A 27,894-nucleotide genomic window follows, 5' to 3' on the forward strand; every position below is an offset into this window, starting at 1 on the left:
AGGGCACTTTTAATTGGGCGGGGTTTTAGTCCGACGTGATAGGCTACGGGGCTCGTAGTTTATAACCTGGTGCAGGGACACAGTTCGGCGATGTTTGTTTAATCTGCTGTAGAAGCGTGGTTACACTTTTGTAATATTTTTATATTAAACCCAGGGCGCGAACATCATATATTGGAATTAGTAGCGAGGACGGCAATTGTTGCCCAAATCCAATATGGATTTTGGGAAACGGTGACGTAGAAAAACTTCCGGCATATAATTTAATCCCTGCGCTGACTCAAGTGTTCGAAGTGTGTCGGTTCTTTGCGTTCAGATAGATGTTAGATTGATGCCATGGTAAGTTTGAGCCTTCAGAGGTTCCTCACAGAGGGTATCGCCTGGGCAGTTTCAAACTGCGGAATTGCGAATCTTTTGCGATTCTCCACTTCAGAACTACGTATCCCAGCATTCCCAGTGGCACCAGCTGGCGAGCCATATAACCAGTGGGGCGCAAATACAGTTTTGCAATAGAATACAGGCAGGCAAGGTTGTGTTTAAGTTCATGGGATCCATTTCATTCCATTATAAGAATAAAGATAAACCCCTCCATAAAGGGCTTTTGCTTATCTCTAAGCATAAACGGTCACAACTAAGAGTGAAGGAAAGGGGTTGTTCATACAGAGCTCAGCATTTTTTTGTTAAACTTGATTACAGAGGAAGTAGTAAGTGTAAAACCAAGCCTGTTTGGGTAATGTCCCACAGGGAGATCAGTTGCCCACAATAAATTTCCGTTGCTCTGGAAATCGCCAGTGGAAAGGCCTGTGCATTAGAGATGTAGCGAACTGTTCGCCGGCGAACTAATTCGTGCGAACATCGCGAGTTTGCGAACTTTTCGCGTATGTTCGCAATTTGGGTTCGCGTGGCGTTTTTTTCCGCTGCTTTTTTTCTCGGCCTAAAAACGCCGCACAAGCCACACATGGCGTTTTTCAGCAAATCCCGTCGCGTATTTCCGCTAGGTCTGCCAGCTGCCTTTGCGGTTTTACGAAGTATTTTTCAGAGAAATTTTTGCCCTTGATCCCCCTCCTGCATGCCACTGTCCAGGTCGTGGCACCCTTTAAACAACTTTAAAATCAGTTTTCTGGCCAGAAATGGCTTTTCTAGGTTTTAAAGTTCGCCTTCCCATTGAAGTCTATGGGGTTCGCAAAGTTCGCACTTTTTGGTGTAAGTTTGCGAACGGGTTCGCAAACTTTTTTTTTGAGGTTCGCTACATCCCTACTGTGCATCAGTTTGATTTTCTGAAGTTGTGCAACATTTCTCCTGCAGGCAACTTCACATGACTTTGAAACCCCAAAGTGATGCATAAGGCTAACACCAGACGCGGCGTTTGTTTTTGGCAAGCCGAAAATCGCTTGCCGAAAAATAGCGCCATACACCTCCTACCTGTGCCTGCACCCAAATGAATGGAATACGCTCGGGCGCAGGCACATGCAGCCGATATGAAGTGTTGCGTTTTTTGGCGGATATCAGCTACATGTGCCTGCATCCAAGCTTATTTCATTGATTCGGGTGCAGGCACAGGTAGGAGACGTATGGCGCTATTTTCGGCTTTCCGAAAATATACGCCAAATGCCACATCTGGCATTAGCCTAAGTCTGTTCACCAGCGATTCCCTTTATTGCAGGTGGAAAGGCTTTCTGGGGAGGTTAGTCACCCACGGTAGCAGAAATTTATCACAGGTGACTAATCTCCCCATGGGACATTAACCCTTACAGTCCTAGTTGCCCTACTTGGCCTAATTTTGATGTTTAAAGCAATAAACAAAAGTCCAGAGTAAATCAACAGCAAAACAAAATGACTTGCCCAGGAATAAACCCTTTCCTTGGTAGTAATGATAATTTAATGCATTCTACAGTAAAGTCCAATTCTTTCCTATGGGGTGTTATTGTGCAGCAGCTATTAGGTGTAGCTTCCATCAAAAGGAACTTTGTGTGATTGTAACACAGTGCCTATGGGTAAGTCTTTGATCCATGAAACTTGTTTTCCATTCTATTTTGATTCTAAGAAGATTTTAAATATGAAACAATCAGTAATTTATATTAAGTAGCAACACAATTGTTATGTAATGTACTGTCATGATACAGGTATATAGCATCCATTATCCGGAAAGCTCCAAATGATGGGCCATCTCCCATAGATTCCATTTTAATCAATTAATTACAAATTTTCTCTAATAATAAAACAGTACCTTGTACTTGATCCCATTTAAGATTTAATTAATCCTTATTGGGGGCAAAACAATCCTATTATTCTTTATTAAAGTTTAAATTATTTTTTAGTAGATCCAAATTACAAAAAGACCCCCTATCCGGAAAACCTCAAGTCCCGAGCATTCTTTTTAACAGGACCCATGCCTGTACTTGTATTGGTATAATTTATAGTGCTTAAATATATGTATTTATAGATTTGTTTCCCCCTAATTATAGTTAGCAACATGGCAGCTCACACAGCAAGAAAAATCCATTTTATTAATACAAATGGGTGTTAATGGTGAACTCAGTATATACAAGCTGCAGTTGATTTTTATTTTTTGTTTGCATTTGCAGATAGATAAGTGGTGCATATAGCAACAAATAAATTCTAGCCGGCAATCCTTCTGCAGTCTGGATGCTGATGTTGCTAGAAGGAAGGGCAGATGCATAATTGTACCAAATATTACATTAAAGGTATGTTACTCCTTTAAACAGAAAAACCTGCGCTCAGATATTTTATTGGATATTTGTAGGAAATAAAGTGAAACTCTACTTATACATGGGATATATTTCTCATTTTGCTTGGATAATTAATGTTTCATCCCTGAGTTATATTCTTGTACAACTGAGCGAATGATATAAAATATGACATAAGTACAGTTGCCAGTGTATTAACACCAATAAATATATATTCTGAAAGCATTCATTCTGCCCTATTCTTCCTACCCTTTTTATTTATCTATACAGCAGAAGGGACTATCTATAGCGCAACATGGCCTTTTTCCCCAAGATACTATTGAGGAGTGAATTAGAAAGCTATCTGCGTAATGTGTATACTAACAAAGAGGTGAGTTTTAATATAGCATAATTATACACAAAAGCCATGACTATCCTGTAAATTATATCCTTATAAACACTGGTTAGTGATGTATGTGTGACATAACTCATTAGAACTTGTGGATTATAACAAATCAGAATCCCCCTTGTAAAATACAGGGATATTAGAAGTCACCAGGGAGTTCCATGATCTGTATTAAAGCACTCAGCCATCTGCCTCATTCCTTTGTATGGTGATGGAACTCCTCGGTGACTTAAAATATCCTTATATAGTGAATAATTTACTCCCAATTGCAAAGTATAACGCTCTCTGTTATACAGAGAGTGTTTCACTTAGCAGGGTAATTTTTTGGCATCCAAACACCCTTATCCCCAAGTGCCACCTCACCAGCTGCCAACTCTCCAAAAAGCCTTCTCCCTTAATACTCATGAGCATGAAAATGCTTTACAAGCATCACCTGCACTGCTGTCTCCCCAAACAGGCAGCTGCACTACAAAGTGACTCATTATGAAGCTCATAAACTGAATCAAACTACAAAGAACAAAAGGTGCTTATAACAAAGGAACAGTATAACTCACAGAATCAAAATGAACCATTAAGCCCAGTCATACACCCACTCATTAAATAATTCTTGCTCTATTTCATACTAGTGTATAGTAAGATGTTGTCATAAGACATAGGCATGTTAGAAGTCACCTTGGAGTTTCAGGACCTGTATAAAAGCTCTCAGCCTTCAACCCTATGTCTTTACATGGTCATGGAATGGCGTAGGGATTTTGATTTTCTAAAGATTATGGTGCAGGTGATTTTTTGGCCATAACATTTGATCTTTTTCTAGGCCAAAAACCAACTGCACCAGAGGTGACAAGCAGTTTCCATATGTTGATAGTAGACAACATAAACAATTTTAGGTGTTTTCTAGTGATGAAAAGTGCTGGCTAAGAATCTGTCTGGTTTCCCCTCCTGAATTTTATATTCTTTCTTAATTCAGGTCATTTCCTTTCAGTTCATTTTTCCATTTGTGAATACTTTGCTGAAACCCCTGTTTTCTTGCTCATTTGCAGTTAGTGGCAGTCATTGGTGCTCCTGAAGCAGAAAGCCTCTTTGAAAACTTACTGAATCACCTGGCCCATCCTCCATCTTTTACTACTGTTCGGGTTAACACTCTTTCCACTTCAATAGAAAATGTGAAGTCACTTCTGCTGGATGAAATCCATCAGGTTTGTGAAATAATTTTCTCCCTGTGGTTTACATTGTGAATAGAGCAAGGCGAGAATAATATTCCATATCTCTGCTTTTACACACCTACGTATACCACTTAGCTCTCTCAGTGCCAGAAACAACTACATCTTTTGTTTCATTATTGTTTTAGAAAGTTGGAATTGTCCCTCGAAAGATGAAGTTTTGCTCACAGCCGAAACAATTTACTGGCACCTCCAATATTTATATTGCTCTGCAGCACCATGGGCTTTTAACACAAAGCTGGCACGTCGTGCACCAGTGATAAGTGACTTCCATTGCACCTGAGAGGAATGCACAGACTGCAGTAAATTCTCAGGAAATATGGTTTAACAAGATCTGATAGGAATTGAAAATTCAGCTTGGAGACAAGGGATGAGAATTCGACTCCAACCTTCCATAATTAAGTCTGATTAACTCCTAATGCACACCCTAATAGGGGAACAATAATGCTTGATTACAAATAGTAGGACTCATCAATTATAATATTTTTTAACAAATGATTGTATCATATTTATATACAGTCAAATGTCTCAGAAAAAGAATCTTTTGACTCTCTTTAACAGTGGTGTTCTATAGGTCGAACAACCTGTTGGCATCTCTCCTGCTCTGTAACTACTGTTAGATGTATATGCATATAGATAGCCTTTATTCCAAGTGTCCTGTGCCACACTCTCAACATATATCCCATCCCCCTTACATTAATGACAGCCTATATATTCCAGTCTTATTTTCTCCTACTTTAATGACTTATTCTGTATTGACTTTCTTCTCTCTCCTTTTTTTCATTCATTAGCAATTCCCTGGTGTGAATATCCCAATTTTACAGCATCCAGTTCTTCATGACCTCTTACTAATTCCAGTCATTGGTCCAAGGTTTGTAAGGCTTTTGTATGTTATTCTACAAAATAGATTTGTACTCCTATTGCCAGTTGTAAAGCGCAGAAATGTGCTCCCTAAAGCAGATTTTGGCATGATGTATCCTTAACCCTCCAAATTTCTTATTGGGATAGTCTATTATTATCATATTCCTTGAATACTAAGTAGCATATGTATAACCAATAGACCCACCCCCTAACTCTCTAAATGTGGCAGCTGTGTGTATGTGTGTGCGGGCAGGCGTTGATGCACTTAACCTGCAGGACCCCTGGGTTGGCAAGCAGTGGGTAGAGTCAGGTGTGGGTTGGAAACTTTGAGACCCACCCATTGCTAAAACAGAACTAAAAGTCACAACTGTCTTGTTGATTCACCCTAGCTTGGCATAGCATTTAGAATGGTGCATAGACTCGGATCTGGACTTGTCCCCATAATATCAGGTCCTGTGTCTGGCACAGCAGAAATGTCAGAATAGTGTCAGTTTTCCTTTAAGAGGGATGGCACACTGTGCATTTGTTGCCCACATTTATTTGCTCCAGTGCAGGCAACATATTGGTGTCAGTAGTAAACATGTGAATCTCATAATCACATCACAAATTGCCTTTTCCACCAGCTATTCATACTGACACCAGTGCGACATTTTCCTGCATGGAAGAAGATTAAGTGCGGCCAACATAGCAGCCTATGTGCCATTGCCCTAACTGTCTTTGAAAACAACTTTCTGCTAATAGTGTTTTGCCCTTTTTAATAGACTTGTGTCTTTAAGGCAATTACTGAAATATGTGTGTGTGAGTCTGTGTTACAATGTGCACAGCAGCAGCTGAGTTGACTTAGTGGATGATCCATTGCTTGTGTTGTTTCTGCATTTAGGAAGACCCTGAAGCACCACCCTGTACAAGTTATTGTTGGAGCCCAGTGTGGAAACGCTGTCCTTAGGGGAGCACATGTCTATGCTGCTGGAATTGTATCAGCTTCTAAATGTAAGAACATTGACTTGGTCTCTCATATTGTCAAAAAACTCATTGTGCAATTTTTTACTCTTGATTCACTCTCATGTTGGCTGTTATTGTAGATGTTCAAGTCAAGCGTAGTCAGGCACACAGAAGACTATAAAACTGGGGATGTCTGTGAGCAAGTGCTTTCCTTGTAGATAGGGAAAATGTGCCTAAATCTCAGTACTGAGCAGGCCTTTCAGCTAACATCTCTATAGCATCTGGGCCACGCACCTTATATAACATGGCATAAGCAAGTGGCCGATGAGATCTCTTTAGAGTGCAATGTCTTTAAATCCCAGACAGTGGACAGTAAACGATCAGGTTTCAGGCTGTAGCAGTGGATTCCTCTCCAGAGTTTCCTTCAGTTTTGTGAGGAGGAAAAAGAGAGACATTCTTCCTGGATGCCCATCTCCATTTCTTGTGACACCCTAGTCTCCTGTCTTTATTATAATCCAGAGCATTTGTAGGTTGACAGATGATTGGACCTACCCTAGGGTTCTGTCAATTTAGCCCATTAGTCCCTTTTTAAGTGAGTTTTCAACCATACTCCTCCTTTCTGCTTTCTGATTTTTGAGGGCCCTTCCTATACAGTATATATATATATATATATATATATATATATATATAGTGGTGTGAAAAACTATTTGCCCCTTTCCTGATTTCTTATTCTTTTGCATGTTTGTCACACAAAATGTTTCTGATCATCAAACACATTTAACTATTAGTCAAAGATAACACAAGTAAACACAAAATGCAGTTTTTAAATGAGGGTTTTTATTATTTAGGGAGAAAAAAAATCCAAACCTACATGGCCCTGTGTGAAAAAGTAATTGCCCCCTGAACCTAATAACTGGTTGGGCCACCCTTAGCAGCAATAACTGCAATCAAGCGTTTGCGATAACTTGCAACGAGTCTTTTACAGCGCTCTGGAGGAATTTTGGCCCACTCATCTTTGCAGAATTGTTGTAATTCAGTTTTATTTGAGGGTTTTCTAGCATGAACCGCCTTTTTAAGGTCATGCCACAACATCTCAATAGGATTCAGGTCAGGACTTTGACTAGGCCACTCCAAAGTCTTCATTTTGTTTTTCTTCAGCCATTCAGAGGTGGATTTGCTGGTGTGTTTTGGGTCATTGTCCTGCTGCAGCACCCAAGATCGCTTCAGCTTGAGTTGACGAACAGATGGCCGGACATTCTCCTTCAGGATTTTTTGGTAGACAGTAGAATTCATGGTTCCATCTATCACAGCAAGCCTTCCAGGTCCTGAAGCAGCAAAACAACCCCAGACCATCACACTACCACCACCATATTTTACTGTTGGTATGATGTTCTTTTTCTGAAATGCTGTGTTACTTTTACGCCAGATGTAACGGGACACGCACCTTCCGGTCCACAAGGTATTTTCCCCAAGTCTTGGCAATCATTGAGATGTTTTTTAGCAAAATTGAGATGAGCCATAATGTTCTTTTTGCTTAAAAGTGGTTTGCGCCTTGGAAATCTGCCATGCAGGCCGTTTTTGCCCAGTCTCTTTCTTATGGTGGAGTCGTGAACACTGACCTTTATTGAGGCAAGTGAGGCCTGCAGTTCTTTAGATGTTGTCCTGGGGTCTTTTGTGGCCTCTCGGATGAGTTGTCTCTGCACTCTTGGGGTAATTTTGGTCAGCCGGCCACTCCTGGGAAGGTTCACCACTGTTCCATGTTTTTGCCATTTGTGGATAATGGCTCTCACTGTGGTTCGCTGGAGTCCCAAAGCTTTAGAAATGGCTTTATAACCTTTACCAGACTGATAGATCTCAATTACTTTTGTTCTCATTTGTTCCTGAATTTCTTTGGATCTTGGCATGATGTCTAGCTTTTGAGGTGCTTTTGGTCTACTTCTCTGTGTCAGGTAGCTCCTATTTAAGTGATTTCTTGATTGAAACAGGTGTGGCAGTAATCAGGCCTGGGGGTGACTACAGAAATTGAACTCAGGTGTGATAAACCACAGTTAAGTTATTTTTTAACAAGGGGGGCAATCACTTTTTCACACAGGGCCATGTAGATTTGGAGTTTTTTTTCTCCCTTAATAACGTAAACCTTCATTTAAAAACTGCATTTTGTGTTCAATTATGTTATCTTTGACTAATAGTTAACGGTTTTTGATGAGCAGAAACATTTAAGTGTGACAAACATGCAAAAGAATAAGAAATCAGGAAGGGGGCAAATAGTTTTTCACACCACTGTATATATAAAGGTTAAGGTAAGTTTCATTGGTATATTGTTTTGGGTCAACTTGAACTTTCTTTATTTTTGCAACAGATACTGTATACATGTGGTTAAAACAGTTCATGTCAATATCTTTACTTTGGGAGCTATACAGGTCTGATACTGGCCATTAAATAGGCTTTGCTGACTACTTCTGCTTTACAATAGGAGCAGAAAAGAGGGGGTATTTCATAATTATTGCAACAACCAGTGTAATAATACAGCACCAAAAAAATTAAAATACCCATTTGATCAAAGTTCCCTTTCAAGGACACCTTAGGTATTACTTGCCTGTAGCAGAAAATAATAGACCAGAGCTAGAAGGAGATTATCATTCTCAGTATTCCTAGGACAAAATGGTGTGTTATTTAGCTATTATACAGGAAAATGAGCCACTTTGTACTACACTTTCATTATATTCTCTACCACCTTTCTTGTTCTAACAATCCGGAGAGTACGAGCTGTTCTATTTTAAACAGTCCAAAAAAAAAAAAAAAGATAAAAGTCAATTACAAAGCGGCTTACTTTGTTCTATAGCAGCTAAATAAACCCATGTATTTTGCCTTTGCCTTTCAAAACAAGAATTGGCCCTAGGCTGTAGCATTTCTATTATATTTTTAGTAAGACAAATGGCTGAAGTGATTTTGCAACAAACCAGTTCATTTTTATTGTTCCATTTAATCAGCATTCGAAAGAGAAATAAAAGAACCCCCCATGACAGTATGGAAACTCACTTGTATATAGGAGGGCCGCATAGGGTGGCGGATAAAACGTACACACCAAAATTAACCAGCACTAGTCTAAAGGAACACCCCGATCCAGGCTTTTAAAATCAAAAAGAAGTATTTATTTATAGTCCCAATTATAAAATTCTAGGTACAGCGAATTCTGTGCAAGGCTGAGCTAATTTCTGTCTTAATAAATACTTGTTTTATAAGAAATGGAGGTGTCTTCTCATTCTCTGGTACCAAAAGGTTTTAAAATACAGGCTCAATTTTTGGGACAATGGTGAAGCTGGCACTCCAACTGGGTCGGAAGATCACTCACTGCCTTAGGGTGCAGGCAGATTTCATTGATTTGTACCGAAGTAGAAAAACACATTGATGCATAGTCTGATATATGAACATTATTCCTTGTTTCTGTAGGGATGAAAGCTGGAGATGAAGTCTCTGTGTTTTCTGATATAGAAGGAAAATGTAAAAGGGGAGCCAAAGAATTCCTTGGAACAAAAATCTTCATTGGGAACGGTGTTTCAGAGCTGAGCCGAAATGAAATCTTCTGTAGCAACAACCCAGTAAAGTAGGTATGAAGCAGGGTAAGTCTACAAATCATAATAGGAGGTGGCACAGACTGTTTTAGAGATAGAAATGGGCACTGCCAGAGCAATCTGCCATGCTGAGTGTCAAAGCAAATACTAGTGAGCAAACATTCTCAGCCTTAGGCTAAAGTCAGCCAAAGCGCAGCCTCAGCTTTTCTCTGTCTGCGTTTTCTGTGCAGGTGTAAAGAAGCCAATGCGGTCCCCTCCACTCCATCTTGTCTTTGCACTGACAGGCCTGCTGTTGTCCTGGGTGCGCACACAGAGTGGATATCGATGCGAAATCGCAAAATTGTGTATTTTCTCTCTCATATGTGCTCTGTGCCAAGACCATGCTGAGACACGTTGGAGGGGAGAACATTGGCATCTCTACACCTGCATCGAAAACGCAGACGGGTGAGGAGTTGAGGCTGTACCTTGTCTGAATTTTCCTACTTTATTGCAGGGTTTCCATTTTGGGTGGTGGGAATAGCAATTGTCATGAACAAACACTGCCCACAAATTGCAAATCTCTATCTGTACAACCAAATCATGGTCCATACTACTATGGGCAAAGGGGTATCTTTGCAGTAACCCATAGTTCTATAGTACTAGGGGCAAAGAGGAATCTTTGCAGTAACCCATAGCAGCCAATCAGCAATCACCTTTAAAGGAGAAGGAAAGGCTAAGTCACTTGGGGGTGCCAAAATGTTAGGCACCCCCAAGTGACTTAGATCACTTACCTTTTACCCCAGGCTGGTGCCCCTGTACGGAGAGAACAGCACCAGCCCAGGGTAGCAGCGAGCGCTTCCTACTTCCTATTCGCATGCGCTGGCCCTCGGATTTCGCCGGCAGAAGAAAAAGGAAGGAGGAAGCGCTTCCTACAGGTACCCTGGGCTGATGCTTTTTTCTCCTAACAGGGGCACCAGCCCGGGGTACAAGGTAAGCAATCAAAGTCACTTGGGGGGGCCTAACATTTTGGCACCCCTAAGTGACTTAGCCTTTCCTTCTCCTTTAATCAGTCAACTGCAGTAATACATCCACTACCTTTGACCTTTGGTTGCTATGGGTTACTGAGTGGTGGCAGATTTTTGAGGTATTGAGGCTGCTAGTGGAAGCCAAGAATTAACTTTGTTTATTTTCCTGTGTGGTGTGCATTGAACAGTCAAGCAGATCCCATGGCAGGTGATTTATAGGAAAAGTAAATCTTTATTCCAAGAAACTGTAGGACAAAGATTTACTTTTCCTATAAATCGCCTGCCATGGGATCTGCTTGAATGCATGCTGTAATATCTTGTAGAATAGTGTAACCGCCCCCCCCCCCCCCCCCGTCCCACAAGCAGAATATCTGGGGCAGAGCATGCAGACCCCACTTGCTACTGGTGAGCCTTTCACACTTTTTGCCACTCTGAATTGGACAGTGAGTCTTTGTGGGAAACCCACTGTCAATAAAACACAGGCAAATACTTGCTCAAAAAAAATAGAATTATTTGCTTAAAATGGAGTCTGTGGGAGGTAAAAACAAAACACTTATAGGCAGTAATATTTCAGTGTAAATCAGTAAATGCACAACTGTTCTTCATTTAAACTTCAATATATTCTTTAACAATTGCATTGTGTTCTGATTGGCAGGGGGAAAGGAATCAGAATGACAGAACCAGTATATTTAAGTCCATCCTTTGACAATGTGCTTTCGGGATATATCTTTCTGCAGGTACACTGGTTATAGTTTAAATACAATAATCTGGGAAAGAATCAGGTTTATGTGCATGTGCCAACTCCCATCAGTGTGAGGAATTCAATAAACTGGATTCAGATTTACTCTTGGGCAGTAATTCATAGCAACCAGAACTTTGCTTTCTTTAGTCTTACTGCAGTTGAGCAGTAGCTAAATGGTTGCTATGAGTTGAAGATTAATAATTCCAGTTTTCGGCACCAAAGTTTAAAGCTGTCTTTATCAGGCATGTGTCTGTGATGGCGCACATGGGGAACATCTGAATTTCTTTATGCCTAGCTGCTGCCTCAGCTTGGCAACTCTGCATACAGGCTGGGTGGGACATAGGCTACTGGCACAACTCTATGTTGATCATCTTTTAAGACACACAAGCCAAGAAGACTGGGCTATCACGTGCAACACATCTCCCCAGAATGCTTTCCTGTCGGCATTAAAGTAAATTGCCGGTAGTAAAACATACGTGTTTTCTTAAGTCAGACAACGTATTGAGCCCAGATTTAACCGTGGGTTAAAAATGTCCCCATGTGTGACCCTTATAGGTGGCATTAAATAAAGGGATCCCTACTCTTCTCAGCTCTGTGCTGTGAGTTCTACACTAGGAAGCACTGCAGTGACTGGCAAACCATTTGTGTATTGGGTATAAGCCCCTTGCTACATATCCTTAAAAAAAAAAATTCTGATGTAAATTAATGCTAACCTGCAGATTAGCTGCTAAAACTTAGCTGAGAATATGCTATTTATTTTTATATTTCCAGTTATTTAGACATAACAGTAATATTTACAGAAGACATTTTCATTTAATACCCTAGAATTTGCCCTCTGCGGTGGTAAGTCACGTGCTGAATCCACAGCCAGGAGAGAGGATATTAGATATGTGTGCAGCACCCGGGGGAAAGACCACGCACATCGCCACGCTCATGAAGGACCAGGTAAGTGCCTAGTGAGAAACTGAAGGTACTGCGACTCGCACTTCATGGGTTAAAGATTTCTGACCAGTCATGACACAGGAGCAACGCCCTTTGTCCCAAGCACTTGATAACTGTAAATATTAATATTTGTGCCTGCTGATTCTCCCTGTGTGTAATTTGCAGTGTGAATCACTCACGCATAAGCAGAGTACACAGTGAGGCCACTAAGATTGATGGGACATTTTCCAGACATCATATAGCATAGAATCAGTGAACACCTATTCTGCAACAAAATACAAAACAAGCACGTTACACCCCTCAGCAGCACCAATCACAAGAACAGCCACCCAAAATAATACCCAATGCACCCTAGCTTTGTTTGATTTATATTATACGAACTGCGGTGCCGCAGTACAACCGAGCACTGATCTGTTCAGGCCTCAGTATTTGATGCAGCCCCCCTGATGCTTAAGGACATGCTTAATAATAAAGTAAATAGTGGGGATATGTCCAACCCAATTGCTCTTCTGGCATCAGACTTACTGTCATCTCCTGCCAAACCTTGCCTGTGGTTGGTACAGAAGTCAATACTAACGGAATCCTTCCCCGTCTCTGGTAACTGGATAACTTTATAGTGGATTCAAATCTGCATTATTCCTTCTAGGCAGCGCTTCATGTCTGGGGAACCTATAGTGTTTCTAATAATCATACGCACACAATGTATTTCTTGTGGGTTTTTCTTTTGTTTTTTTTAGGGAGAAGTTATAGCCATGGATAAAATAGCCAACAAAGTAGAGAAAATCAAACACAATGCATCAGTGCTAAAGCTCAAGTGCATCAAGGCTTTCTGCTTCAACAGCACCAAGGCAGTGCGAGATCAGAATTCTCCCAGTGAACAAGGTAATTGGGCACATTTCTATTTAATATATATATACAGTATATATACATAAATATTTATGTCTATGAAGGAGTATGTTGTGATGTCTTAATAGGTGACATAACCGTTCATCATGAAGTCACAAAATGCTATTAGCTGTGGGCATAGCTGTTGACATCACAGAACTGATGAGTATCTATCCAAGATCCAAAACAGGCATGGCCTCACTTAGGTCATGTTTAAAGGAGGAAAAGTAAAATCACCGGGGGTGCCGAAATGTTAGGCACCCCCAAGTGATAGTAATCACTTACCTGATACCCCGGGCCAGTGCTCCTGTAAGCAGAAAACTGCACCAGCCAAGGGTGCCTGCGAGTGATCCTCTTCCTTCTTTTTTCTTTGCAGCACTTCCATATGTGCAGTAGAGTAAAAAGCTGAACTTTATTAGAAAAAACAAGTATTTCACTCTACTGTTTTGGCCCCCAGGATCATGAAGAAAGAAGGGTGATGGGTCACTCTTTGCACCCCCGAGTGATTGTACCTTTCCTTTCCAGACAATTTGCAGTTGGTTCACTTTTTATTTGCTTTATTTAAATATTTTTTTTTTCCACGCAACTTTACAGTTTAGAATTTCAGCACCTATTTGGTTGCTAGGGTTCAGATTGCCTTAGCAACCAGGGAGTCGTTTGAATGAGAGGCTGGCTTATGAATATGAGAGGGCCTGAATAGAAAAATAAATAATAAAAAGTAGTAATAACAATACAACTGTAGCCTCACAGGGCAATTGTTTTTGGCTGCCGGAGTCATTGTCCATTTGAAAGCTGGAAAGACCAATTGAAAAGTTGTTTAGAATCGACCATTATATAACATACTAATGTAAACGTGAAAAAACCCTTTAAAGGGATCTGGCCATATGCAAGGGTCATCTGCATATTATTTTTTTGTTTTTTTATGGGCTAATAAAAATCAGCTAAAATGCTGTTGTGGCATATAGAGTAACATTTGTAAGCCTGCTGTATTATCTAAGGCAGGGCTACCCAGAAGGCACAAGGGCCCGAGCATTTTTATAGCCTTCTCGTGCTCGTGGACTTCTAGACTTCATTTTAATGCAAATTCATATTCAGTCAAGCTAAGGGCAAGCCCATAGAGGCCTTAGTGCTTCCCAAGACCCAGGCAATGAGAACACCAAACAGTACCCTAGTGATAATAAGGGGAGCTGTTAGTGTAATTGATGTGGACTGTGACTGATGAAGAATATTGTATGCTAAATATATATTTCATGGAGATATTTTCTGTTTTCCTGGACGACTGAAGCAGTGGGCTGGAACAGAACCCTGGCTGCATGTTTGAGGGAGGAGAGCAGATAGATATACTGTAGCTGTGGGACTGGGTTTGATGGCACCGACAAATTTACTAAGAGCTAAATGCAAATTCATAACAAAAATGGTGGGAAAATGACAAAATCTGAAAACTGTCTGCTTAAAAGACAAATTCACAAAAGTTTGAATCTCCTGTACCATATACCAGCAGGGGATAACAGATAGCGCTCACAGGATATCACCTGTATTACATACCATCTGGGCACTATTATACGGCTCAGGGAATATCTCCATTACTCTCCTATCAGCTCCCCAGTGTAGATTCTGTTCTGTGATTATTTCCATATATCCTAATCAAATTCCTAAAAATAACCCTAAAATGCACTTGCACTTGCCTCATTGACATTTTATAAACAAGTAAAACACTGATTAAACAAAAAGTTGAATTGATATGTTTTATATAAAAAGTTTTTACCTCACATTTGCATTGTCCTGCTAGTTTTAGCTTAATGAATGGGGCAATAATAACATTTTGAGTGAATATATTCATTTTTATTTAAAGGAAAATTAAAGCCTCCCAGGCAAGATTTTAGTTTTAGCAGCAGTGCCCTCTCTTTAAAGGGGACATATACCATAATTTTTTACAATGCACTAAACCATGTAAAATAATGTAAAATAGAAGTAAGTGCTTTTATTTATTTTTTTTGTAACTTACAATTTTTATTGAAAAAAAGAATTTTTGGGGGGATACAGAAAGGAAAAGGGAGGGGGGTTAGGCACATCAGTTGACTTTCAGTCCAGTACAAGGCACAACAGTGATTTGGAACGTTAGTAACATGGTATACTTTGTTTATTTTATCTCATTGCCTAGTTATGATCCCGTTCTGTTTTACAGTGATAGCATAACATCAAGGGGGGGAGAGAAAGGGAGAGAGCAGGGAAAAGAAAAACATTTTAAATAAAATAAAGAAAAGTAACGGACCATTATTTAACATAGAGTTAGAGTTCAGTAAAGTGAGGCAGGTTTTGTGGTGGTGTTATCGGTTTTGCTAGATTCATTGTGGTGGTGTCATTGAGTAACTCTCTGGTAGAGCCCCATTTTCAAGTGGGCAGAATGTTATTGTTTTCCACAGCTTGAAAGTAGTCCCAACTGTCCCAGATTTTTTTATGTCTTTGTAGTGTATTGGATATTTGTGCTGTCATTTCCTCAAATTTTCTGTTGTTGTCCACCCTGGATATGACTTCTTGGATAGTGGGGACTACTGTGGATTTCCATTTAGCCGTAATTGCTAGTCTGGCTAGAGTGGCTATTTGGTTGACCAGTTTTTGGTTCGGATTAGTAGTCTTTGGGAGGGGGAGTCCCAATAGGAGATGGGGTAATTCTATGACTGTTGATGTTTTTAGGACTGTTTGTATTAAATTGCCCACTCCCAGCCAGAAGTTAGAGATTTTGGGGCAAGCCCATAGTACATGATGTAAGGAACCAATTTGATGACAGTCTCTCCAGCACATGGGGCTGCTATTAGGATAGATTTTGGAGATTCTGTTTGGGGTAAGATACCATTTCATTAGCGCCTTATATACGCTTTGTTTCTGCTGGGTGCAGACTACCATTTTGCTGATGTTCTCCCAAATAGCCCCCCATTTAGACCTGGGAAGTTCCATCCCTATGACGGATTCCCAATAATGCATATAGGCATGTTTTGGGAAGGGTTCTTCGGCTAAAGTGCACATTAGGTAATAAAGTTGCGAAATGAGGCCCCTTTGGGGGTACTTTCCCCCTAGTATTTTCTCATATGGTGTGAGACTGATGCGGGGTTGTTGCCCCAGTAGTCTCTTAATATAGTGGTTAATCTGGAGATATTCCAGTTTTTTTGTCAGTACTCCACTTGCATTTTCTGAGAAGTTCTCCATAAGTATACAATTTATGATTTAGTGGGTTTATGAAATCTATAGCTCTTGTTAGAGCATGTGCTGCCCAGTTTGTTTGGAAGGGTCTTTGTTGACCTGGTAAGAAAACAGGGTTCGCTAGGAGTGGGGATAGGGGGGAGGGATATTTACATATTTGGTATTTCCTGTTGCAGCGTTTCCATATATCTAGGGCAGTGCTGTCCAACTTCTGTTGTACCGAGAGCCGGAATTTTTCCGACCTGCGTGGTGGAGGGCCGATAATGGAAGCTAGTTTTGACCACTCCCCTTTTTGAAACCGCACCCAATTGAAACCACACCCATGTTATCACATGACCATACCCATATTAATGGTTGTAGTACAGCAAAAACCTGCCATACACTGCCTGCCCGTGTGTGTGCCCTACTCTGCCTCCCCTACCCTGCCTGCGTGCCATACTTTCACTGTGTGTGCCATTTTTGGCTGGTTTGTGCCATACTTGGCCTGTGTGTGCCATACTCTGCCTGCCCTACCCTGCCTGTGTGTGCCATACTCTGCCTTCCCTACCCTGCCTGTGTGTGCCATACTCTGCCTTCCCTACCCTGCCTGCGTGCCATACTTTCACTGTGTGTGCCATTCTTGGCTGGTTTGTGCCATACTTGGCCTGTGTGTGCCATACTCTGCCTGCCCTACCCTGCCTGTGTGTGCCATACTCTGCCTTCCCTACCTTGCCTGCGTGTGCCATACTTTCACTGTGTATGCCATCCTTGGCTGATTTGTGCCAAACTTGGCCTGTGATTGCCATACTCTGCCTGCCGTACTCTGCCTGTGTGTGCCATACTCTGCCTTCACTACCCTGCCTGTGTGTGCCATACTCTGCTTGCCCTATGCTGCCTGTGTGTATGGCACACACAGGCAGCCTACAGTGACACAATGCTGGCACTGCTCCTACAGTCTGCACAATAACTATATATTAAAAAACTTTTTAATTGCAGTACCACCTCAGTATATGTTCTTTTTGTAGTGTGCAGGGATTATTTGTGGGTTTCTATTGCTCCTGAGGTGTGAACAGGGGAACAATGGGGGTGATTATAGCCTGAGGTGTGAACACTGCAGGGGGTGAACAATGCAGAGATTAAAAGGTGTGAACAACACAGGGGATTACATATTTAAACAATACAGCCTGATTACAGCCTGAATGTGAGGTGAGAACCATGCAGGGGGGGGCATTTAATCTCAGTACTGATACCATTTAAAGCTTACACAAGAGTAAGCCATCAAAGCAGCCAGACAGGTGGGGGGCCACACAGAGGGGGGTCGCCGCGGGCCGCCAGTTGGACAGCACTGATCTAGGGTAAACCCTATAGATTTTGGGGCTGGATATGGTGCCTGAACCTTAAAATTATGTAATAGTAACAGGTTGCTAATGTGAGTGCTTTTATTTTAATACCTTTTGGTTCAATTATGTCCATAACTGCTTGAAAACTGTGCCCTACCCAGACCTTATGTCGCTTCCGGTTTAGACTCTTCACTCTTCAGTATGTGGCTGGGGCCCTGGCCCTGATAGACTTCAGCAGAGCTACTTAAAGTGCAGTGAGTGTGCATAGGGTCTCTCTGCTGCAGCACAAGCAGAGAGACACAGAGGGAGGAAACTGGGAGGGGTTTTCCCTGCTGCTGTTGAGTAAAGCCTGTCAGTCAGTGCTGTGACCACTTCCTGTGGGAGACTGAAGCGACACTCCCATGTTTCATTTCACTCTGGCTTCTGAATAGTGAGAGGTTGTGTATGCAGCTCTCCTGTAATGACATGTTTAGGAGGTAAAATGCTTTCAAAACATGTTTCTTTCTGCATCATTTCACATTTTGAGGGAGGATGAATATTATAACTGAATATAAACTTTATATAAAATGTCTCCTTTAATCACTTCACTGACACTTGTCGCAACTAACCTGTGCCCCCATCGCATGTCCAGAACTACAGAGGTGTGTGACAGCATTGGCCCCACCTTTAGCTGTTCCCCTTCTGTTCCCAGCAGCCATCTTGGTGATCAGCAAACAGCACATGCACACTGGCACCCAAACTGGGATATTGGGGTACAGGGTTGGACCGGCCCCCAACAGGGCACTGGATAAAAACCCGGTGGTCCCTAGTCCTGTTGGGGCCCCTTTTCACCGGGCATGTTGGGGTGTGGGCCGGATTGCTGTTGACCAATAATGAGTAGGGGCTAGAGAAGTAGTGCGGTGGCAGAGTAGAGCAGGGGGTGGGCCCTTGATTCACTTTTTCCCCTCGAAGAAGGTATTTAGACGCTTACATCTCATTGCAGAAGTGGAATTACACAGAAATATAGTACAGGTATGGGACCCATTATCCAGAATGTTTAGGACCTATGGTATTCCAGATAAGGGAACTTTCCATAATTTGGATCTCCATACTTTCAGTCTGCTAAAAAATCAACAAAACATTAATTAAACCCAATAGGATTGTTTTGCATCCAATAAGGATTATTTATATCTTAGTTGGGATCAATTTCAAGAGACTGTTTTATTATTACAGAGAGAAAAGGAAAAGGAAATCCGTTTTAAAATTCTGAATTATTTAATTAAAATGGAGTCTATGAGAGACAGGCGTTCCGTAATTCGGAGCTTTCAGGATAATGGGTTTCCGGATAAGGGGTCCCATACCTGTATAGACAACATTAGAAAGCCCAGCTTGTCCTAAAAAATGGCAAATGAAATGCAAAATCCTGCTGGTAAAATCCTTATTCCAAGGCTCCTGTAGATGTGGGACTGGGTTTGATGGCACCGACAGATTTACTAAGAGCTAAAGGCAGATTCATAAAAAAAAACATAGGGAAAATGACAAAATCTGAAAACTGTCTGCTTAAAAGACAAATTCACAAAAGTGGAGATAGAGGTTTGTGAATTAGGTGGAAAATCCGACAAATCTATCTTCACTTTTATTTTGTCTCAATATCATCACTTTTTGAATTCCCCACATAGGGGGAGAGAGCCCTTTTTTGGAGTAAAAGTGGTGGAAAAATTGGTGGAAAACACTTTCTCCAGATTCACAAACAGAAATCCGCCTAAATTCCGACTCAACCACCACTTTTCTGTTTTTGGTGAAAGAAAGACAGTTTACAGACACTTTTGTGAATTTGTCATTTAAACAACATTTTAATGACAGTTTTTCCCGACATTTTCAAAATGGAGTAAAGCTCAGTGTAACTCTGTTAGATCAATTCTAAGCTCTTCTGGTTTGTTTTGTTTCCCCCAGTCTCCATTTCACACCTAAGGTAGGGGCCCCATTGGGGGATCATTAACATATTAATGGGGATTAGCAGCTTATTGTTAGGGGACAAGTTTCTGTCTAACCCTAGAACAATAGGTGCAAAAAGTCTCATTAACATTATATAAACAAGTAAAACACTGATTAAAAAAAGTTCAATTAAAAAAAGTTTTTACTTTTATAATATATATTATTTATATATATAAAAAGTTTTTACCTCACATTTACATAATTATGCAAATTTTAGCTTAATCACTGAGGCAATAATAACATTTTGAGTGAATATATTGTATACATTTTTATTAAAAGGAAAAGTAAAGCCTCCCAGGCAAATTATTAGTTTTAGCAGCAGCAGTGCCCCCTCTTTAATCACTTCACTGACACTTTCCGCAACTTATCTGTGCCCCCATAGCATGTCCTGAGCTACAGAGCTGCCTGACAGCATTGGTCCCCACCTGTTCCCAGCAGCCATCTTGGGGATCAGCAAACAGCACAGGCACACTGGCACCCAAACTGGGATATTGGGGTACAGGGTTGGACCGGCCCCCAACAGGGCACTGGATAAAAACCCAGTGGGCCCTAATCCCCTAGTTGGAGCTCTATTCACCGGGCATGTTGGGGTGGGGGCCGGATTGCTGCTGCCCAGTAATGAGTAGGGGCTAGAGAATAAGGTATTTAGACCCTTGTTACAGAAGTGGAATTACACAGAAATATAGAAAAAAAATGATAGATTGTCCTGAAAAAGATTATGTATAGTTTCCCTGAGCAAACTAAAATTACCCCTCAGGAAATGCCCCCAAAGTGAAATGGCATATGAAATGCAAAATCCTGCTGGTAAAATCCTTATTCCAAGGCTCATGTAGATTTGGGGCTGGGTTTGATGGCACCGACTAATTTAAGAGCTAAAGGCAAATTCATAAAAAAATGTTGGTAAAACGACAAAATCTGAAAACTGTCTGTTTAAAAGACAAATTCACAAAAGTGGAGATAGAGGTTTGTGAAAATCGCACAAATCTATCTCCACTTTTTTTTTTTTTTAATCTCCTGTACCATATACCAGCAGGGGATAACAGATAGCGCTCACAGGATATCGCCTGTATTACATACCAGCTGGGCACTATTATACGGCTCAGGGAATATCTCCATTACTCTCCTATCAGCTCCCCAGTGTAGATTCTGTTCTATGATTATTTCTATATATCCTAATCAAATTCCCAAAAATAACCCTAAAATGCACTTGCACATTGTCCCTGTGCTGCAGCTCAGCTCACCTATCGATTGGCTTCTTATTGCCAGTGATAAGAAACGGATTTTTCCTGTGACAGTTGCTTCCAGCTGCCATAGACAGCACAATTCCCTTGAAAATGCAAAGAGAGGATTTGTGGAAAATGTAAATGCAGCCACTGAAAAAAAATCTGGACATCGCTCCACCAGCCTATTTCTAAAGGCTGATATCCTTACGTTGGAAGGTTATGTGACCGTGCCCAGGGCAGTCACGAGGCGGACCCCGGAGGAGGGAATTGAACCTGCAACCCCGTCGTCACAGGGCGGTCTCCCTACCCCTAGGCTATCCTACCTCCTCCCACTTATAGGATGTTTTTTATTTGCTACATAGTGGCAGTTGGTGTATCCTAACTGAGAAGCCTGCTATTTGCTCAAGACCTATATAACTAGGGGGACTGTTTAATAAGTAGGGAGAATGAATCCTCCATTTATCAACATTCTCTGAGAAAGTTGATAAGTGAGCCCCAGGGGGGGAGGGGGGGGTCTCTTTTTAACCCTAAAACAATAGGCGCAAAAAGCCTCATTGACATTTTATAAACTAGTAAAACACTGATTAAACAAAAAGTTGAATTGATATGTTTTATATAAAAAAGTTTTTACCTCACATTTGCATTGTTCTGCTAGTTTTAGCTTAATGAATGGGGCAATAATAACATTTTGAGTGAATATATTAATTTTTATTTAAAGGAAAATTAAAGCCTCCCAGGCAAGATTTTAGTTTTAGCAGCAGTGCCCCCTCTTTAAAGGGGATATATACCATAATTTTTTACAATGCACTAAACCATGTAAAATAGAAGTAAGTGCTTTTATTTTAATACCTTTTGGGTTCAAAAGGTGCAGCACAAGCAGAGAGACACAGAGGGAGGAAACTGGGAGGGGTTTTCCCTGCTGCTGTTGAGTAAAGCCTGTCAGTCAGTGCTGTGACCACTTCCTGTGGGAGACTGAAGCGACACTCCCATGTTTCATTTCACTCTGGCTTCTGAATAGAGAGGTTGTGTATGCAGCTCTCCTGTAATGACAGGTTTAGGAGGTAAAATGCTTTCAAAACATGTTTCTTTCTGCATCATTTCACATTTTGAGGGAGGATGAATATTATAACTGAATATAAACTTTATATAAAATGTCTCCTTTAATCACTTCACTGACACTTGTCGTAACTAACCTGTGCCCCCATCGCATGTCCAGAACTACAGAGGTGTGTGACAGCATTGGCCCCCACCTTTTTCTGTTCCCAGCCGCCATCTTGGTAAGCAGCACAGGCACACTGGCACCCAAACTGGGATATTGGGGTACAAGGTTGGACCGGCCCCCAACAGGGCACTGGATAAAAACCCGGTGGTCCCTAGTCCTGTTGGGGCCCCTTTTCACCGGGCATGTTGGGGTGTGGGCCGGATTGCTGTTGACCAGTAATGAGTAGGGGCTAGAGAAGTAGTGCGGTGGCAAAGAAGTGGAATTTCACAGAAATTTAGTACAGGTATGGGACCCGTTATCCAGAATGCTCGGGACCAAGGGTATTCCAGATAAGGGAACTTTCCATAATTTGGATCTCCATACTTTGTCTGCTAAAAAATCAACAAAACATTAATTAACCCCAATAGGATTGTTTTGCATCCAATAAGGATTATTTATATCTTAGTTGGGATCAATTTCAAGATTTATTATTACAGAGAAAAAGGAAATCAGTTTTAAAATTCTGAATTATTTGATTAAAATGGAGTCTATGAGAGACGGGCTTTCCGTAATTCGGAGCTTTCTGGATAATGGGTTTCCAGATAAGGGGTCCGATACCTGTATAGAAAGAAACATTAGAAAGCCCAGCTTGTCCTAAAAAAAATTATGTATAGTTTCCCTGGGCAAAGTAAAATAACCCTTTAGGAAATGCCCCCAAAGTGAAATGACAAATGAAATGCAAAATCCTGCTGGTAAATTCCTTACCCCAAGGCTCATGTAGATTTGGGGCTGGGTTTGATGGCACCGACTAATTTACTAGGAGCTAAAGGCAGATTCATAAAAAAATGTCGGTAAAATGACAATCTGAAAACTGTCTGTTTAAAAGACAAATTCACAAAAGTGAAGATAGAGGTTTGTGAATTAGGTGGAAAATCCCACAAATCTATCTCCACTTTTACTTTGTCTCAGTATCACCACTTTTGTGAATTCCCCACATAGGGGGAGAGAGCCCTTTTTTGGAGTAAAAGTGGTGGAAAACACTTTCTCCAGATTCATAAACAGAAATCCGCCTAAACTCCGACTCAACCGCCACTTTTCTGTTTTTGGTGAAAGAAAGACAGTTTACAGACACTTTTGTGAATTTGTCGTTTAAACGACATTTATACAACATTTTAACAACATTTTTTCCCAACATTTTCAAAATGGAGTAAAGCTCAGTGTAACTCTGTTAGATCAGTTCTAAGCTCTTCTGTTTAGTTTGTTTCCCCCAGTCTCCATTTCCCACCTAAGGTAGGGGCCCCATTGGGGGATCATTAACATATTAATGGGGATTAGCAGCTTATTGTTAGGGGACAAGTTTCTGTCTAACCCTAGAACAATAGGTGCAAAAAGTCTCATTAACATTTTATAAACAAGTAAAACACTGATTAAAAAAAGTTCAATTTATATATAAAAAGTTTTTACCTCACATTTACATAATTATGCTAGTTTTAGCTTAATCAATGAGGCAATAATAACATTTTGAGTGAAATGTTTATTATATAAACATTTTTATTAAAAGGAAAAGTAAAGCCTCCCAGGAAAATTTTTAGTTTTAGCAGCAGCAGTGCCCCCTCTTTAATCACTTCACTGACACTTTCCGCAACTTATCTGTGCCCCCATAGCATGTCCTGAGCTACAGAGCTGCCTGACAGCATTGGCCCCCACCTGTTCCCAGCAGCCATCTTGGGGATCAGCAAACAGCACATACACACTGGCACCCAAACTGGGATATTGGGGTACAGGGTTGGACCGGCCCCCAACAGGGCACTGGATAAAAACCCAGTGGGCCCTAGTCCCCTAGTTGGAGCTCTATTCACCGGGCATGTTGGGGTGTGGGCCGGATTGCTGCTGCCCAGTAATGAGTAGGGGCTAGAGAAGAAGGTATTTAGACCCTTAAATCTTGTTACAGAAGTGGAATTACACAGAAATATAGAAAAAATGATAGATTGTCCTGAAAAAAATGATGTATAGTTTCCCTGTGCAAACTAAAATTACCCCTCAGGAAATGCCCCCAAAGTGAAATGGCATATGAAATGCAAAATCCTGCTGGTAAAATCCTTATTCCAAGGCTCATGTACTGTAGGTCAGCGAGCAGCCATATGTATTGCTCTTAGCAATCACCAGGTACTCCCAGGGCTTCTATAGCAGCATTCTGTTTGCCTGTTTTCCTTCCACTATAAGAACCAAACCTGCTGCATTCTGTATAGCGTATTGCTATGTAAATATGGGCCTCTTTGCCCTCTTTAGCTTTGATGGGTGCCCCCATGGCTACACAGCAGCTGATGTATATTACCTCTAACAATACAGGGTAACTGTACATTATCTTTAAATGCGTATGAAACACTCTCATTATTTGGTGTTAGTTGTCTTAATAAAGCTGCAGAAGGACATGGCACTTATAGAAAGAGCCATTGATGTCATTGATCTAGTTCTTTTGTTCATTTATAAAGTAAAATATAGATGGTTGGAGTGTTTGCACAGCACCATTAGTCATTTCCTGGACACTATTATATATTGTGTATTTGACATATATTTACAGCTTTGTCTTTAAATTGAATAGACTTTTTGTATTAGGTTGTCATTATTTATAGTTTTTGAGTAATTTAGTTTTTTGTTCAGCACCTCTCTAGTCCAGCTGACACTAGCAACCAGGCAGTGGCTTAAATGAGAAACTGGCATACGAACAGAAAAGGGTCTGTAAAAAAGTTATAATAAAATTGTAGCCTCGCACAGCAATAGTTGTGTGGCTGCTGGGGTCAGTGACCGCCATTTAAAAGCTGGAAAGAGGCAGAGGAGATGGGAAATAACTCTAAAACGGTAAGAAACAAAAAATGAAGACCAATGGAATAGTAGGCCATTCATATTATTGTTTAAGTTATTAGTTATTATTAAGTTGACTAGTGAACTGTCCTTTTACTATTGCTTTCTTTCCTTCCCCGTTACAAATGGCACAGCCCATGTATCCCACAGGGAGACCGTGTTGCTTTTCATGTGTGGCTGTGATCGTTTTTTGTTTTAAAATGTCAATGTAATTGTTCCCTAGGAGACGGGCCTCCATTCCTCCCCAAGTCCTTTGACCGAATTCTGTTGGATGCTCCATGCAGTGGAATGGGTCAGAGGCCAAACATGGTCTGTCCATTTTCCTTAAAGGAACTGACATCATACCAGCCCCTACAGCGCAAGCTCTTCACTGCGGTAAGGATATGGCAGCAGCATTACATTAATAATATATATCTGCTTCAAGTTCATGCTAGACAAGCAATTGGGTAGGGCAGAACCTGCAGTGGGAGCATATAGCAGTCAGGTGAATAACGAGGGGCAGTTCTGCTGTACTTGTTCAAATGACACAGCTCCCAATAGAAGTCTGGCCAAAGTTTACCGACAACAGCAGTTGCCTTCATTAGGGGGAATCTGTTTCTACTGACATTTAACTATAACATTCTGATGGGTGCCAAATCCCTGCACAAACGCTTGAACAGGACCTGATCATATAATTGTGTTTCTCTTGAAATGTAACTCTCCCTTTCTCACCACCTATAACATTTCTATTATTATTCAGGCAGTTGAGTTACTAAGACCCGGCGGGACGCTAGTCTACAGCACGTGCACTGTAACATTATCTGAGAATGAAGAACAGGTTGCCTGGGCGCTGAAAACCTTCCCATGTCTTGAGCTTCAGCCACAGGTAAAATCCCCACCCTGGGCCGATGTACTGCACATTACAGGGTAGGGCCAGAGACTCATGCAGGTCCAGATTGGGATACAATAGGTCCTGGCATTTCAAATACACAGAGGCCCAAACAGCCCCCCACCAGCCCAATAAATAGTGACTGTCTATGGCATCTTACAGCAGCCCCTCTGGCATTTGCCAGAACCCACAGGTTGCCAGTCCGGGCCTGACCTCATGCATGGAGAATTAGTTACTGATTGGTTGGTCCCATGGTGATCTCTGCAAGAGCTGGCAAAGGAAAAAGAAGCTTTTAAGACCTTCAGAATATCTTCTGTAGATATTTAGAGGCTTTTTAGAAGTCTGAAACGAAAAAACAGAAGCTCCATGTATTGATTAGGTTAATGAGTATAAGCTAATGGGTATGAGCTAACCGCCATGTGTTTTGCACCCTGCCCCACACTTACTGCCCACAGGCACAAGTCTTTGCACTCCAGAAAAGAATAAAAACACCTGCACGTTCCTCATGAAAACTGAGTTGCCTGAATTCAGTGGCACTGTTTTTATGGGCAGTAGGTGGGTGGCTACATGTGGGTGTCTCCTAGTTTGTGCATGATACACAAGCGAAAGCTCTGAATGGCCAGTGGGGCACAGCCTTTGCTCCTTGCATATTGGCTACACTAATCTACTCCACTCAGGGGCCAGTAGTGTAAGTAAGAGTGTGGCTTATGAGTAAAAAAAGTTGGGGATCACTATATAGAAGATTTCTCCAACGTGGGAATCTACTGTTTCTAAATCTCTGGTTTGTAGGGTTAACTTACTTTTAGGGGATATTTTGCTAAAATGTTGACATGAAAATCTGTGGCACAGAGTTGGGCAATCTCTGCATATTTGGTTCTGAACTGTTCAGAAGTCCCGTGGAACCCATATTTATGTGTTTTTGTTCTTTTGCCCTTGAGCCTGGGAGCAATGATGCACTAAATCACAGTCTACAGTCACATATTTAAAATGTTCTAGAAGCCATTGCAGAAGTTTAGAAAAGCCTTGTGCTTTGGTGAGTTGAAGTGGAACAACAAATTTAGTCAGGTCGAATTCTTCAGATTCTCGTCTTTCTAAAAATATGATTTTTGAGTTAAATTAGGAAGTTTTGCAACATTTTTGTTTACAGAAGCCACTGTCAGCCATGAAAATTCTTATGCACAATTTCTATTGTTTTTGCTTATAAAAATGTGCCGTCAGTTTTGCCGATTTCTCTTTGTTCTTGTGTCTTTGTACCCAAGAACTCCTGGGAAATACTGTGCTTTATCACTTGACCTCCTTGTTGCTATGTGGATTGTTGTTGGGGGGGGTGTTAAATTTTTTTTTACAAAAATCTGGTGAAACAATAATTTTTATCAGTTTAGTTTGCGATATATGAATTCACAATGCCTCTTTTTAGGAAACATTGGTTGGTGGGGGGCATATTGTGAAATTTTCCATGTTGGCATTGCAGTTTATGGTGGGCTTTTATTTTATTTTGTTGTCTATACAAGTCAGGAATCTCCACCTCTATGAGGTACCCCTAAGCACTTCCTACAGAATTGTATTTTATTCATGATGTTGGCTCTTCCCATGTAGGAACCCCATGTTGGAGGGGAAGGTATGTTGGGCGCCGAGTTGTCCCCAGACCACCTGAAGCTGCTGCAGAGATTTGACCCGTGCCGCTCTGAGTTCTGCAGCGTCGATCTCAATCATTGCTCAGCTGAGCACAGCAACACCATCCCATTGGCAAATAAGGACACTATAGGGTTTTTTATTGCTCGCTTTGTAAAGACAAGATAAAAAGGACCAATATTTTTTTAAAGACAGTAAAGCGTTGTCTAGGCATGGAATTCAGAGTGCAACCATGTTACCATGCCGACAAGTGATTAAACTGGTTGCCATGGAAGCAGACAGTCTGCCAGCTGTTCATTTCACAATCCATTCTTGCAGCCACAGGTTAAATAAAGAAATGATTTCAGTTTTTATCTAAA

General features: G+C 41.1%; 1 protein-coding gene across 3 annotated transcripts; it reads left to right on the plus strand.

Annotated features, from left to right (window-relative positions):
• Positions 1-80: 80 nt before the first annotated feature.
• nsun6 (NOP2/Sun RNA methyltransferase 6) lies at positions 81-27,894 on the plus strand. 3 transcript variants are annotated; one of them, XM_012964569.3, is made up of 13 exons: positions 81-336; positions 2,583-2,702; positions 2,979-3,075; positions 4,131-4,286; positions 5,102-5,181; positions 6,052-6,161; positions 9,564-9,717; positions 11,345-11,426; positions 12,257-12,376; positions 13,111-13,255; positions 25,259-25,410; positions 25,775-25,900; positions 27,500-27,894. In XM_012964569.3, the coding sequence occupies exons 3-13, from the start codon at positions 3,001-3,003 to the stop codon at positions 27,701-27,703; spliced, it is 1,404 nt and encodes a 467-aa protein (XP_012820023.1). In that variant the 5' UTR covers positions 81-336; positions 2,583-2,702; positions 2,979-3,000; the 3' UTR covers positions 27,704-27,894.

Source organism: Xenopus tropicalis, chromosome 6 (assembly GCF_000004195.4).
Source record: "Xenopus tropicalis strain Nigerian chromosome 6, UCB_Xtro_10.0, whole genome shotgun sequence".
Classification (NCBI taxonomy): domain Eukaryota; kingdom Metazoa; phylum Chordata; class Amphibia; order Anura; family Pipidae; genus Xenopus; species Xenopus tropicalis.

Bases quoted from the DNA above. Each gene is read 5' to 3' on its own strand.
- nsun6 (XM_012964569.3), top strand. From the start codon at position 3,001: ATGGCCTTTTTCCCCAAGATACTATTGAGGAGTGAATTAGAAAGCTAT. The intron at 12,377-13,110 runs GTAAGTGCCTAG...TGTTTTTTTTAG, and splicing joins CCACGCTCATGAAGGACCAG to GGAGAAGTTATAGCCATGGA. The intron at 25,411-25,774 runs GTAAGGATATGG...ATTATTATTCAG, and splicing joins AGCGCAAGCTCTTCACTGCG to GCAGTTGAGTTACTAAGACC.